Raw genomic sequence first — 14798 nt, 5'->3', positions numbered from 1 at the left:
CAAAATGACGCGTGATGTTTCGCATTACGTTCCTATTGGAATTCTTTACGTCGCAACTCGATAGACACCGTTACTTAAGTTCATTAAATAAACAGGCAAATTTTTGATCACTTTACTCATTATGAAAGAGTCGAATACAGATCGATCGAGATACGCACACTTCTTTTGCGACACCTTGTATAGGTGGCGTCGCTTACGTGCGATGCACGTGGGTGCATAATGCACCGAATAATATACGGCCATTCTTCCGTGTTTATACCAATCACATCATCCTCAGTCGCCTTTGTTGAACCACCTAGTCAGTCTCGAGAAGATCGAATTAATAAAACCATTCAGATTTGCCGCGAGATAAAATGAATAACGAAAATGCAAGCTGCGCCTACGACGGCGAGGAAAATGCACAACTGTCACCACTGCAGCGTCTCCCGATGGAGGTTTGTATAAGAAAAAATAAAAAACGTTGACACACGTAACGCATGCCTGCGTACACGTGCACGAAATTCCTTTTTTTAATCGTCGCTATTATTGCATCTGTTAGGCACGCATTATGGAACTTTTAAGAATGAATTCCAATCAGAATTATTCTGTTTTTTGCTAGAAAAAAAACACAATAGAAATCTAAAAAAAAAAACTAAACAATTTCGATCGGAATCTATTTCGAAAAGTTCCGTAGTAAGAGTCGCTTGTCGAAGCAGTAAAGGGTGTTGAACCAGCGACGGTCGACTCTCTCCTTCATTCTGTCTCCATCTCTTTCGGAGCGTTTGTTTGGTTATGCGTTTAATTTTTTTATTCTGCTGTATTTCAGATATTCCTGCATATTTGTTCCTTTCTAGATGGGTCGACGCTACACGGTTTGAGCTTAGTGTGCACACGGTTCTACCTGATTTTAAAAGATGCAAACTCACTGTGGAAAGCGCGAATTAATCACATGTGGCCGGATGCTAGCTGGCTCTTACGTCCCGGTTAGTTCAAATTAATAGCACCTTCCTTGCATGACCAATTATTTTTGTGAATAAATAAAACATTCTGTATGCCATTTTACGCCAGCGCTGTTCGAGCTTCCGCAAGCATTTGCAAATTGCACATTAGTTGCTTACATTGTGTTAGATTTCGCAGACGTATTTCGCAGTATTTTATTTCTTTTTGTCTTAAAAAATAAAGTGTTTTACAGAACATTATATATTTCTTAATCTCTATCTTTTTTTATTTATAAAAAGTCGCATCGAGAAAGCTTGTTGAGCTCTGTTTATTGCAACAATCGGATGTGCATAAAGTAAGAACTTGAACACACTGAGAAAAAAATATTGTTATTCAAAAAAATATTCATTATGTGGTTCTTAACAGCTTATTTACCTACGTAATATAATACACATATTTATTTAGAATTATACATTTTTATTTAGATTTAAATATTTTTATTTAAATAGCATGAATATTTACTTCAATAAAAAATAATAATTTTAAGTAAATGCATTTAGACTTTATTAAAAAAATGTTTTCTCTCTGTGTAGACATTCGATCTAGAATGTGCTTGTAGTTTATTTGTACTTAATTCAAGTTCTATGTACGTGAATTTTTTTGTATTCACAATTAGTATTATGGTATGAATAAGTTTTCATATTTTTTTATGTAAGAAGTCACGTGTCAATTACAGCGAGACCCGACAAACTGAGTTTGATGTTGTCATACGTTGCAATCAAACAACAAACAGCACTGTGGAAACAGCAAGAGTCTACAAAGAAGAGAAATTATCTGTTCATCGAGAAATCACCTGATAGATTTGCAGCTGATGCTGTGTTACTGATGCACGTAGTAGGTAGCATATTATGTCAGATGGACCTCTCCCCTTGTGGAAAACGATGTAATGATAATGATTCCCGTTTTCAGAATGGAATATCTCATTTAGTTTATACAAATTCTGAACACTTACTTTACAAGCAACTTCCCTCACGCGATAAATTATCTCACGAAATCGAGAATTCCGCCCGCATTAAATTCGCACATGACTCAGATATCAGGGGTCTGACGGCGATAGACAACACGATCTACAGTTGCAGTTACGATAATACGGTCAAGTCGTGGGGGCTCACTAACACCGGCCTTACCCATCAGAGAATTTACGATTTGTACGTAATAGCAGAACTGTTTCTTTCGGCCGCTTCGCGATAAGAAGATTGAGCGAGGAAGATGTTTCCTGTTTGTGGGAGAAATAATCATTTCCCACCAAATTATTCGAATGCATATAGTGCATTCCGTGTCTCTCGCTTGTTGAAACAGATAATTCGAAAACGCGATTCTAAAGTTTATTCGTCAAATATAATTCACTGCATATTACTATTTTACTCGCATTTTTATTACAGGAGCGTGATCTGTGTTAAGGTAACTCCGTACTTGTTGAATTATGAGTTTTCTTTTAACCGTACCGTATTCAAGTATTCAAGTCTTGAACTAAAAAATTGTGCTAATTTTTGCTGCAAATACGAAAACAATATTTTAAACCGTATTCAAAGAAGTTTTAAAAAACAAAATTTTATTAGCCCCGTACTATTTCTCGATTGAGTTTTTTTTTCCTCCACCCCTTTTGCTGAATTTTTTCAACACCATTGATTTTTCCCTACTTGTTTCGATTTTCGTTTGTTTAGCACAACTCAACACAATTTACAAAACGTGATTTATCTACCATGGTTCGGATGGTACGGGATTTTTAATTTTTCTATTCCTAAAACCTAAGTTCCTAAAGGCCCTCGCACAATGAAAAATATAAGGGACAAGGAACAGATATTAGCGATTAGAAATAAGAAATCAGGAATAAAGCTGGTGTAGCATTAATACGCGGCTTCCCCGGTAGGTTATAAATATATTGCTTGTGTTATTCCCTGTTTCTGTTGCCTGTATTTTTTATCTTTTATCCAACTAATCGGAAACTAGTGCGGTGCTATAAAAAAATTTTTTTTGTTTAATACAGTATAAAATATTGCTATCGAATTCGGGCAAAAATTAGCCCAATTGTAGTCTAATACAGCGGAGTTAAAAAATACTCAAAATTTAACAAGTACGGGGCTAACAAAAATTTCGTTCTTTGTTATTTTCTAAAATATGCGCTAAGCTATCGAGATTAGGCTTTCGCCACAAAATGACATAAATTTAGAACAATATGTAGCACAATAGATGAAAATATAAAATTCAAAAAGTGCAGGTTTATTTTCACAGACGGAGGAGCGACAATTTACATTCGTTGTTATCGCGTATATCATCGTGTCCGGAGAGTAATCTCTTTGCGACCGGTTCATCCTGCGGGACTGTGTACGTGTTCGACTCAAGATCGAGAAATAACCCGATCAGACATTATCAACCTCACACTGAAGCCGTGATTAGCCTGGCCATGAACACGGAATACATCCTGTCCGCCAACGAGGACACGACGGTATCCATTTGGGATCAGAGAGCCGGACGGACCATGAAGTCTATCACAGTAACGTCAATTTTTAACATCGAGAAACGAGACACTGATTACGATGTCGAAGGTGTACCTTTTAGATTCCAGGTGAAGCGTTCTGTAGTTGCATAAATATGCGACGAGATTGGGTTTTCATTGGCGACAGGGACGCGAAGTTGCACATACTAAATCTAAATAACGATTTTGAGCTAGTGAAATCTTATTCCACCGAGCATACGAAAAGTATAACGAGAGTGCATCTGACGCACGAATGCCTGATAACAAGTTCCTTGGACGGTACTGTTAGAATTTCGAGCCTTACGGATCCGCCACAGCCCATCGCTACTTTACGTTCAGAGATGAGATGTATCTCCGACGTGAGTATCGCACGTATAAGACTTGCTGAAAATATCGTATCATTGACTTTGAAGAAAAAATTCGTTAAATATCAATATGTAAAATAAAAAATACAGTTTAATAATTAAATTTTTACTTACATTTAAACTTTGAAATCAGATTTTATCGTTGTCTTCCGATTGTAAGTAAAATCCTTAAAATTGGCAACATTCTTACGAGTCTTATCTTGCAATATCGTGAATTTTGTTGAATATTGTATGTAATTGTTCGTGTGTTTCATTTTACAGATGGACTATCTGAATGACACTCTCGCAGTATCCTGCTCCTCAGGTGTCGAGGTATGGTGCCCGAAATTGACGTGTTCAACGAAACAACAATAAACGACAAATTTATATACGTGATCTATATATAGCTATTCTACAGCTGTACTACTGTATTTCTTCGATATGTAATGTACATTCTTAGTTTTTACTAATTGTAAGGTACTATTCGGACGCGTCTCTTTAATGTACAATGTAATATATACGTATACCATTCCACAAAATTAGAAGTACGTATCGTTTTGTTCGAAATTCCTTCGAGTAAAAGGTTAACTAACATCGCTTGCGTTTATAAGCTGAGCGATAATCATAGCTATAATTATAAACTGAAGCTTATAGTATCTTAGGAAAGAATTATCGCTATTTATGATGGGATATTTTATGCTGAGAAAAATAAGAGAAAACATATTTTTATACTATAGTTAAGTGCCATAAGCATTTAAATATATATTATACATTGCATTATCGCATATCGTATATCATCATTGTTTGTCATTTTGCAAATTTTTCTGACAAGGTGCATTATATCTTACAATTAATATTATTCATTTCCTCCGCATAAAACTACCCATGCGGCATACTTGTTCAAAAGTGGAATATAAGACGATTTTAGGCATGGTGCTGTCTCTGTGTGCGCCTGCAGACTCGAGAAGCGACCCCGTGTAGAAATTCTTCGAATACCAGACGCTTGTTTGTAACATTTATAAATGAAAGTACAAGTCGTGTATTCGAGTAACAGGTAACACCCCTTATCCCTTTTTCGATCGATAGGAAAAACACCTCTTCCGAATCGTCGCAGGTCCCATGGGATGGAATTCAAAGTCTCCAGGATGTATGTGTGTGTGTGTGTGTGTGTGTGTGTGTGACGCGTGATGTTTCGCATTACGTTCCTATTGGAATTCTTTACGTCGCAACTCGATAGACACCGTTACTTAAGTTCATTAAATAAACATGCAAATTTTTGATCACTTTACTCATTATGAAAGAGTCGAATACAGATCGATCGAGATACGCACACTTCTTTTGCGACACCTTGTATAGGTGGCGTCGCTTATGTGCGATGCACGTGGGTGCATAATGCACCGGATAATATACGGCAATTCTTCCGTGTTTACACCAATCACATCATCCTCAGTCGCCTTTGTTGAACCACCTAGTCAGTCTCGAGCAGATCGAATTAAACTATTCAGATTCGCCGCGAGATAAAATGGATAACGAGAATGCAAGCTGCGCCTACGACGGCGAGGAAAATGCACAACTGTCACTACTGCAGCATCTCCCGGTGGAGGTTTGTATTTAAAAAAATGAAAAACGTTTACACCCGTGTAACGCGTGCCTTTGTACACGTGCACGAAATTCCTTTTCTTAATCGTCGCTATTATTGCATCCGTTAGGCACGCATTATGGAACTTTTAAGAATGGATTCCAATCAGAAATATTTTGGTTTTTTTTCTAGAAGAAAGCACAATAGAAATCTAAAAAAAGAACTAAACAATTTCGATCGGAATCTATTCCGAAAAATTCCGTAGTAAGAGTCGCTTGTCGAAGGAGTAAAGGGTGATGAACCAGCGACGGTCGACTCTCTCCTTCATTCTGTCTCCATCTCTTTCGGAGCGTTTGTTTGGTTGTGCGTTTAATTTTTTTATTCTGCTGCATTTCAGATATTCCTGCATATTTTTTCCTTTCTAGATGGGTCGACGCTGGTACACGGTTTGAGCTTAGTGTGCACACGGTTCTACCTGATTTTAAAAGATGCCAACTCACTGTGGAAAGCGCGAATTAACCACATATGGCCGGTTGCTACCTGGCTCTTATGTCCCGGTTAGTTCAAATTAATATCACCTTCCTTGCACGACCAATTATTTTTGTGAATAAATAAAACACTCTGTATGCCATTTTACGCCAACGCTGTTCGAGCTTCCGCAAGCATTTACAAATTGCACATTAGTTGCTTACATCGCGTTAGATTTCGCAGACATATTTCGCAGTATTTTATTTCTTTTTGTCTTAAAAAAATAAGCGTGTTTTACAAAACATTATATATTTCTTAATCTCTATCTTTTTTTACTTATAAAAAGTCGCATCAAGAAAGCTTGTACAGCTCTGTTTATTGCAACAATCGGATGTGCATAAAGTAAGAACTCGAATACACTGAGAAAAAAATATTGTTATTCAAAAAAATATTTATTATGTGGTTCTTAACAGCTTATTTACATAATATAATACACATATTTATTTATAATTATACATTTTTATTTAGAATTAAATATTTTTATTTAAATAGCATCAATATTTACTTCAATAAGGGGAGACGGCTGGTCTAGTGGGTAGAGCGCCAGATTCGTAATCCGGAGAACCGGGTTCGAATCCCACTAGGCCGATGAGAATTTTTCCCAGCAAAACGCTGCTTCCTCATCTAGCGGATAGATCCAATTGGATACAGTATCCCTAGATGGTAAAGCTGGGCTCCGTCTTTCGAAAGAGACGTTAAGCCGTTGGTCCAAAAGGGTTAAGAAAGGAGATGGTAATGGTAGTTGTATAGGGTTGGATACGCCCTGCAAAACGCCACAAGGAGACTAGATTGCAAACCCTACGGGGATACGCAATAAAATAATAGTTTACGGAGTTTTATTTACTTCAATACAAAAAATAATTTTAAGTAAATGTATTTAGACTTTATTAAAAGAATTTTTTCTCACTGTGTAGACATTCGATCCAGAATGTGCTTATAGTTTATTTGTACTTAATTCAAGTTATATGTATATGAATTTTTTTGTATTCACAATCAGTATTATGGTATGAATAAGTTTTCATATTTTTTTATGTAATAAGTCACGTGTCAATTACAGCGAGACCCGACAAACTGAGTTCGATGTTGTCATACGTCGTAATCAAACAACAAACAGCACTGTGGAAACAGCAAGAGTCTACAAAGAAGAGAAATTATCTGTTCATCGAGAAATTACCTGGTAGATGTGTAGATGCTGTGATACTGATGCACGTAGTAGGTAGCATATTATGTCAGGTGGACCTCTCTCCTTGTGGAAAACGATATAATGATAATGATTCCCGTTTTCAGAATGGAATCTCTCATTTAGTTTATACAAAATTTCAATACTTACGTTACAAGCAACTTTCCTCACGCGAGAAATTATTTCACGAAATCGAGAATTCAGCCGGCATCGCTATGGGACATCATTCGCATTCTATCACGGATCTGACGGCAATAGACAACACGATCTACAGTTGCAGTTACGATAATACGGTCAAGTCGTGGGGGCTCACTAACACCGGCCTTACCCATCAGAGAATTTACGATTTGTACGTAATAGCAGAACTGTTTCTTTCGGCCGCTTCGCGATAAGAAGAATGAGCGAAAAAGATGTTTCCTGTTTGTGGGAGAAATAATCGTTTCCCACCAAATTATTCGAATGCATATAATGCATTCCGTATCTCTCGCTTGTTGAAACAGATAATTCGAAAACGCGATTCTAAAGTTTATTTGTCAAATCTGACTTCATTGCATATTATTATTTTACTTATATTATTTTTAAATATTCCTGGAGCGTGTGACCTCTATGAAGAGAGCGCCGCACTAGATGAATTTTGAGTTCTTTTTGACTGTGTGTATTGGACTGCAATTGTGCTAATTTGTTCCACAGTTACACAATATTTTAAACCATATTTAAGGAAATTAAAAAAACCAACTTTTTTCACACCACGTTATTTACCGAATGCGTATATATGAGGCTTTCGCCACAAAATGACATAAATTTAGAACAATATGTAGCACAATAGATGAAAATATAAAATTCAAAAAGTGCAGGTTTATTTTCACAGACGGAGGAGCGACAATTTACATTCGTTGTTATCGCGTATATCATCGTGTCCGGAGAGTAATCTCTTTGCGACCGGTTCATCCTGCGGGACTGTGTACGTGTTCGACTCGAGATCGAGAAATAACCCGATCAAGCATTACCGACCTTACCCTAGAGACGTGATTAGCCTGGCCATGAATGCGGAATACATCCTGTCCGCCAACGAGGACAAGACGGTATCCGTTTGGGATCAAAGAGCCGGACGAGTTATGAAGTCTATCACAGTAATGTCAATTTTTAACATCGAGAAACGAGACGTGATTACGATGTCGAAGGTGTACCTTTTAGATTCCAGGTGAAGCGCCCTGTGAGTGCATAAATATGCGACGAGATTGGATTTTCGTCGGCGACAGGGACGCGAAGTTGCACATACTAAATCTAAATAACGATTTTGAGCTAGTGAAATCTTATTCCACCGAGCATACGAATAGTATAACGAGAGTGCATCTGACGCACGAATGCCTGATAACAAGTTCCATGGACGGCACTGTCAGAATTTCGAGCCTTACGGATCCGCCACAACCCATCGCTACTTTACGTTCAGAGATGAGATGTATCTACGACGTGAGTATCGCACGTATAAGATTTGCTGAAAATATCGTATCATTGACTTTGAAGAAAAAATTCGTTAAAAATCAACGTGTAAAATAAAAAAATACAGTTTGATAATTAAATTTTTACTTACATTTAAACTTTAAAATCAGATTTTATCGTTGTCTTCCGAATGTAAGTAAAATCCTTAAAATTGGCAACATTCTTACAAGTCTTATCTTGCAATATCGTGAATTTTGTTGAATATTGTATGTAATTGTTCGTGTGTTTTATGTTGCAGATGGACTATCTGAATGACACTGTCGCAGTAACCGGCGACGCAGGTATCGAGGTATGGTTCCCGAAATTGAAACGTGTTCAACGAAACAACTGTTTGATATCTCGTCCGGGCGTTCCGGCCGCTTGGTGTCCGTCCCGCTCCGCCGTTAGGTCGAGTCTCTCGATTAGAGACAATTCTCAGGATAAGTAGGGTCTCGCGATTCCTTGTCAATTATACTAGAGCGTATTATATTATACTTGCGAATTCTTATAAACTTTATTCTATATATACTGACTGATTCTCGATTTACATCTTGTCGTTACGGTGTTCGATCTCCAACTGACTCTCGGAACGGATTGTCGCGCTCCGATCCTTCCCTACTCCCTACTTCCGAAAAGCGCTAGTGTCTCGATCGTCGATCCTCTATCGATAATATCGATCGGTACGCAACAACAACAATAAACGAAAAATTTCTATACGTGATCTATAACAATTCTACAGCTGTATTTCTTCGATATGTAATGTATGTTCTTAGTTTTTACTAATTGTAAGATACTATTCGGACGCGTCTCTTTAATGTACAATGTAATATATATACGTATACCATTCCACAAAATTAGAAGTACGTATCGTTTTGTTCAAATGCTTACAGTATCTTAGGAAAGAATTATCGCTATTTATGATGGAATATTTTATGTTGAGAAAAATAAGAGAAAACACATTTTTATACTATAGTTAAGTGCCATAAGCATTTAAATATATATTATACATTGCATTATCGCATATCGTATATCATCATTGTTTGTCATTTTGCAAATTTTTCTGACAAGGTGCATTATATCTTACAATTAATATTATTCATTTCCTCCGCATAAAATTACCCATACAGCATACTTGTCCAAAAGTGGAACATAAGACGTCTAAAAAACGTTTTATGTCCCGATTTTGGACATGGTGCTGTCTCTGTGTGCGCCTGCAGACTCGAGAAACGACGCCGTTTAGAGATTCTTCGAGTACCAGACGCTTGTTTGTAACATTTATAAATGAAAGTACAAGTCGTGTATTCGAGTAACAGGTAACACCCCTTATCCCTTTTTCGATCGATAGGAAAAACACCTCTTCCGAATCGTCGCAGGTCCCATGGGATGGAATTCAAAGTCTCCAGGATGTATGTGTGTGTGTGTGTGTGTGTGTGTGTGTGTGTGTGTGTGTGTGTGTGACGCGTGATGTTTCGCATTACGTTCCTATTGGAATTCTTTACGTCGCAACTCGATAGACACCGTTACTTAAGTTCATTAAATAAACATGCAAATTTTTGATCACTTTACTCATTATGAAAGAGTCGAATACAGATCGATCGAGATACGCACACTTCTTTTGCGACACCTTGTATAGGTGGCGTCGCTTATGTGCGATGCACGTGGGTGCATAATGCACCGGATAATATACGGCAATTCTTCCGTGTTTACACCAATCACATCATCCTCAGTCGCCTTTGTTGAACCACCTAGTCAGTCTCGAGAAGATCGAATTAAACCATTCAGATTTGCCGCGAGATAAAATGAATAACGAAAATGCAAGCTGCGCCTACGACGGCGAGGAAAATGCACAACTGTCACCACTGCAGCGTCTCCCGATGGAGGTTTGTATAAGAAAAAATAAAAAACGTTGACACACGTAACGCATGCCTGCGTACACGTGCACGAAATTCCTTTTTTTAATCGTCGCTATTATTGCATCTGTTAGGCACGCATTATGGAACTTTTAAGAATGAATTCCAATCAGAATTATTCTGTTTTTTGCTAGAAAAAAAACACAATAGAAATCTAAAAAAAAAAACTAAACAATTTCGATCGGAATCTATTTCGAAAAGTTCCGTAGTAAGAGTCGCTTGTCGAAGCAGTAAAGGGTGTTGAACCAGCGACGGTCGACTCTCTCCTTCATTCTGTCTCCACTCTTTCGGAGCGTTTGTTTGGTTATGCGTTTAATTTTTTTATTCTGCTGTATTTCAGATATTCCTGCATATTTGTTCCTTTCTAGATGGGTCGACGCTACACGGTTTGAGCTTAGTGTGCACACGGTTCTACCTGATTTTAAAAGATGCAAACTCACTGTGGAAAGCGCGAATTAATCACATGTGGCCGGATGCTAGCTGGCTCTTACGTCCCGGTTAGTTCAAATTAATAGCACCTTCCTTGCATGACCAATTATTTTTGTGAATAAATAAAACATTCTGTATGCCATTTTACGCCAGCGCTGTTCGAGCTTCCGCAAGCATTTGCAAATTGCACATTAGTTGCTTACATTGTGTTAGATTTCGCAGACGTATTTCGCAGTATTTTATTTCTTTTTGTCTTAAAAAATAAAGTGTTTTACAGAACATTATATATTTCTTAATCTCTATCTTTTTTTATTTATAAAAAGTCGCATCGAGAAAGCTTGTTGAGCTCTGTTTATTGCAACAATCGGATGTGCATAAAGTAAGAACTTGAACACACTGAGAAAAAAATATTGTTATTCAAAAAAATATTCATTATGTGGTTCTTAACAGCTTATTTACCTACGTAATATAATACACATATTTATTTAGAATTATACATTTTTATTTAGATTTAAATATTTTTATTTAAATAGCATGAATATTTACTTCAATAAAAAAAAATAATTTTAAGTAAATGTATTTAGACTTTATTTAAAAAATGTTTTCTCTCTGTGTAGACATTCGATCCAGAATGTGCTTGTAGTTTATTTGTACTTAATTCAAGTTATATGTATATGAATTTTTTTGTTTTCACAATCAGTATTATGGTATAAGTTTTCATATTTTTTTATGTAAGAAGTCACGTGTCAATTACAGCGAGACCCGACAAACTGAGTTTGATGTTGTCATACGTTGCAATCAAACAACAAACAGCACTGTGGAAACAGCAAGAGTCTACAAAGAAGAGAAATTATCTGTTCATCGAGAAATCACCTGATAGATTTGCAGCTGATGCTGTGTTACTGATGCACGTAGTAGGTAGCATATTATGTCAGATGGACCTCTCCCCTTGTGGAAAACGATGTAATGATAATGATTCCCGTTTTCAGAATGGAATCTCTCATTTAGTTTATACAAATTCTCAACACTTACTTTACAAGCAACTTCCCTTACGCGAGAAATTATCTCACGAAATGGAGAATTCCGCCAGCATTAAATTCGCACATGACTCAGGTTCATGTATCAAGGATCTGACGGCGCTAGACAACACGATCTACAGTTGCAGTTTTGATACCGTCAAGTCGTGGGGGCTCACTAACACTGGTTTTATCCATCAGAGAATTTACGATTTGTACGTAATAGCAGAACTGTTCCTTTCGGCCGCTTCGCGATAAGAAGATTGAGCGAGGAAGATGTTTCCTGTTTGTGGGAGAAATAATCATTTCCCACCAAATTATTCGAATGCATATAGTGCATTCCGTGTCTCTCGCTTGTTGAAACAGATAATTCGAAAACGCGATTCTAAAGTTTATTCGTCAAATATAATTCACTGCATATTACTATTTTACTCGCATTTTTATTACAGGAGCGTGATTTGTGTTAAGGTAACTCCGTACTTGTTGAATTATGAGTTTTCTTTTAACCGTACCGTATTCAAGTATTCAAGTCTTGAACTAAAAAATTGTGCTAATTTTTGCTGCAAATACGCTTTTTTTTCCTCCACCCCTTTTTGCTGAATTTTTTCAACACCGTTGATTATTCCGTACATGTTTCGATTGTCGCTCGTTTATTTCGTTTAGCACAACTCAACACAATTTACAAAACGTGATTATCTACCATGGTTCGAATGGTATGGGATTTTTAATTTTTCTATTTCTATAAAACCTAAGTTTCTAAAGGCTTCCGCACAATGAAAAATATAAGGAGCAAGGAACAGATATTAGCGATTAGAAATAAGAAATCAGGAATAAAGCTGGTGTAGCATTAATACACGGCTTCCGATAGGTTAAAAATATATTGCTTGTGTTATTCCATGTTTCTGTTGCCTGTATTTTTCATCGTGCATCCAACTAATCGGAAACTAGTCCGGTGCTATAAAAAAATTTTTTTTAATACAGTATAAAATATTGCCATCGTATTTGGACAAAAATTAGTCCAATTGTAGTCCAATACGGCGGAGTTAAAAAATACTCAAAATTTAACAAGTACGGGGCTAACAAAAGTTTCGTTCTTTGTTATTTTCTAAAATATGCGCTAAGTTATCGAGATGAGGCTTTCGCAAAAAAATGACATAAATTTAGAACAATATGTAGCACAATAGATGAAAATATAAAATTCAAAAAGTGCAGGTTTATTTTCACAGACGGAGCAGCAATTTATATTTGTTTTTATGGTGTATATCATCGTGTCCGGAGAGTAATCTCTTTGCGACCGGCTCAACATGCGGGATTATATACGTGTTCGACTCAAGATCGAGAAATAACCCGATCAGACATTATCGACCTCAGACTGAAGTCGTGATTAGCCTGGCCATGAACACGGAATACATCCTGTCCGCCAACGAGGACACGACGGTATCCATTTGGGATCAGAGAGCCGGACGGACCATGAAGTCTATCACAGTAATGTCAATTTTTAACATCGAGAAACGAGACGTGATTACGATGTCGAAGGTGTACCTTTTAGATTCCAGGTGAAGCGTTCTGTAGTTGCATAAATATGCGACGAGATTGGGTTTTCGTTGGAACCAGGGACGCGAAGTTGCACACACTAAATCTAAATAACGATTTTGAGCTAGTGAAATCTTATTCTACCGAGCATACGGAAAGTATAACGAGAGTGCATCTGACGCACGAATGCCTGATAACAAGTTCCATGGACGGCACTGTCAGAATTTCGAGCCTTACGGATCCGCCACAGCCCATCGCTACTTTACGTTCAGAGATGAGATGTATCTCCGACGTGAGTATCGCACGTATAAGACTTGCTGAAAATATCGTATCATTGACTTTGAAGAAAAAATTCGTTAAATATCAATATGTAAAATAAAAAATACAGTTTAATAATTAAATTTTTACTTACATTTAAACTTTGAAATCAGATTTTTTCGTTGTCTTCCGAATGTATAAAGTAAAATCCTTAAAATTGGCAACATTCTTACGAGTCTTATCTTGCAATATCGTGAATTTTGTTGAATATTGTATGTAATTGTTCGTGTGCTTTATGTTGCAGAGTGACTATCTGAATGACACTCTCGCAGTATCCAGCAGCTCAGGTGTCGAGGTATGGTGCCCGAAATTGACGTGTTCAACGAAACAACAATAAACGACAAATTTATATACGTGATCTATATATAGCTATTCTACAGCTGTACTACTGTATTTCTTCGATATGTAATGTACATTCTTAGTTTTTACTAATTGTAAGGTACTATTCGGACGCGTCTCTTTAATGTACAATGTAATATATACGTATACCATCCCGCAAAATTAGAAGTACGTATTGTTTTGTTCGAAATTCCTTCGAGCAAAAGTTTTACTAACATCGCTTGCGTTTATAAGCTGAGCGATAATCATAGCTATAATTATAAACTCAAGCTTATAGTATCTTAGGAAAGAATTATCGCTATTTATGATGGGATATTTTATGCTGAGAAAAATAAGAGAAAACATATTTTTATACTATAGTTAAGTGCCATAAGCATTTAAATATATATTATACATTGCATTATCGCATATCGTATATCATCATTGTTTGTCATTTTGCAAATTTTTCTGACAAGGTGCATTATATCTTACAATTAATATTATTCATTTCCTCCGCATAAAGTTACCCATACGGCATACTTGTCCAAAAGTGGAACATAAGACGATTTTAGACATGGTGCTGTCTCTGTGTGCGCCTGCAGACTCGAGAAGCGACCCCGTGTAGATATTCTTCGAATACCAGACACTTGTTTGTAACATTTATAAATGAAAGTACAAGTCGTGTATTCGAGTAACAGGTAACACCCCTT

At 36.8% G+C, this 14798-nt stretch overlaps 4 protein-coding genes across 6 annotated transcripts; all 4 read left to right on the top strand.

Annotated features, from left to right (window-relative positions):
* The first annotated feature begins 44 nt into the window (after positions 1–44).
* On the top strand, positions 45–2591 carry LOC139774256 (uncharacterized). Its single transcript, XM_071709377.1, has 4 exons — positions 45–434; positions 806–962; positions 1655–1812; positions 1888–2591. The coding sequence occupies exons 1-4, from the start codon at positions 354–356 to the stop codon at positions 2167–2169; spliced, it is 678 nt and encodes a 225-aa protein (XP_071565478.1). The 5' UTR covers positions 45–353; the 3' UTR covers positions 2170–2591.
* Positions 2592–3246: 655 nt separating this feature from the next.
* Positions 3247–4840, top strand: LOC139774257 (F-box/WD repeat-containing protein 9-like). The gene is made up of 3 exons (XM_071709378.1): positions 3247–3472; positions 3538–3813; positions 4081–4840. The coding sequence occupies exons 1-3, from the start codon at positions 3383–3385 to the stop codon at positions 4171–4173; spliced, it is 459 nt and encodes a 152-aa protein (XP_071565479.1). The 5' UTR covers positions 3247–3382; the 3' UTR covers positions 4174–4840.
* Positions 4841–5573: 733 nt separating this feature from the next.
* LOC139774254 (F-box/WD repeat-containing protein 9-like) lies at positions 5574–9585 on the top strand. Of its 2 annotated transcripts, none has more exons than XM_071709375.1 (6): positions 5574–5934; positions 6963–7117; positions 7193–7434; positions 7954–8215; positions 8280–8555; positions 8824–9585. In XM_071709375.1, the coding sequence occupies exons 2-6, from the start codon at positions 6986–6988 to the stop codon at positions 9010–9012; spliced, it is 1101 nt and encodes a 366-aa protein (XP_071565476.1). In that variant the 5' UTR covers positions 5574–5934; positions 6963–6985; the 3' UTR covers positions 9013–9585. The 2 variants fall into 2 exon arrangements, with proteins under 2 accessions (XP_071565476.1, XP_071565475.1); XM_071709374.1 differs by having other exon boundaries at positions 6398–7117.
* Positions 9586–10295: 710 nt separating this feature from the next.
* LOC139774252 (F-box/WD repeat-containing protein 9-like) lies at positions 10296–14772 on the top strand. Of its 2 annotated transcripts, none has more exons than XM_071709369.1 (7): positions 10296–10444; positions 10815–10971; positions 11660–11817; positions 11893–12134; positions 13146–13404; positions 13469–13744; positions 14015–14772. In XM_071709369.1, exons 1-7 carry the CDS (start codon positions 10364–10366, stop codon positions 14105–14107), a joined length of 1266 nt encoding a protein of 421 aa, XP_071565470.1. In that variant the 5' UTR covers positions 10296–10363; the 3' UTR covers positions 14108–14772. The 2 variants fall into 2 exon arrangements, with proteins under 2 accessions (XP_071565470.1, XP_071565471.1); XM_071709370.1 differs by having other exon boundaries at positions 10352–10444; positions 10843–10971.
* The last annotated feature ends 26 nt before the right edge of the window (positions 14773–14798 follow it).

The sequence above is a fragment of the Temnothorax nylanderi genome, unplaced genomic scaffold (genome assembly GCF_030848795.1).
Source record: "Temnothorax nylanderi isolate EJ_2023f unplaced genomic scaffold, tnyl_v1.0 TNYL_tig0076_pilon, whole genome shotgun sequence".
In the NCBI taxonomy this organism is placed as follows: domain Eukaryota; kingdom Metazoa; phylum Arthropoda; class Insecta; order Hymenoptera; family Formicidae; genus Temnothorax; species Temnothorax nylanderi.
The sequence above is the reverse complement of the archived record's forward strand: the minus strand, read 5'-3'. Positions and strand labels throughout refer to the sequence as shown.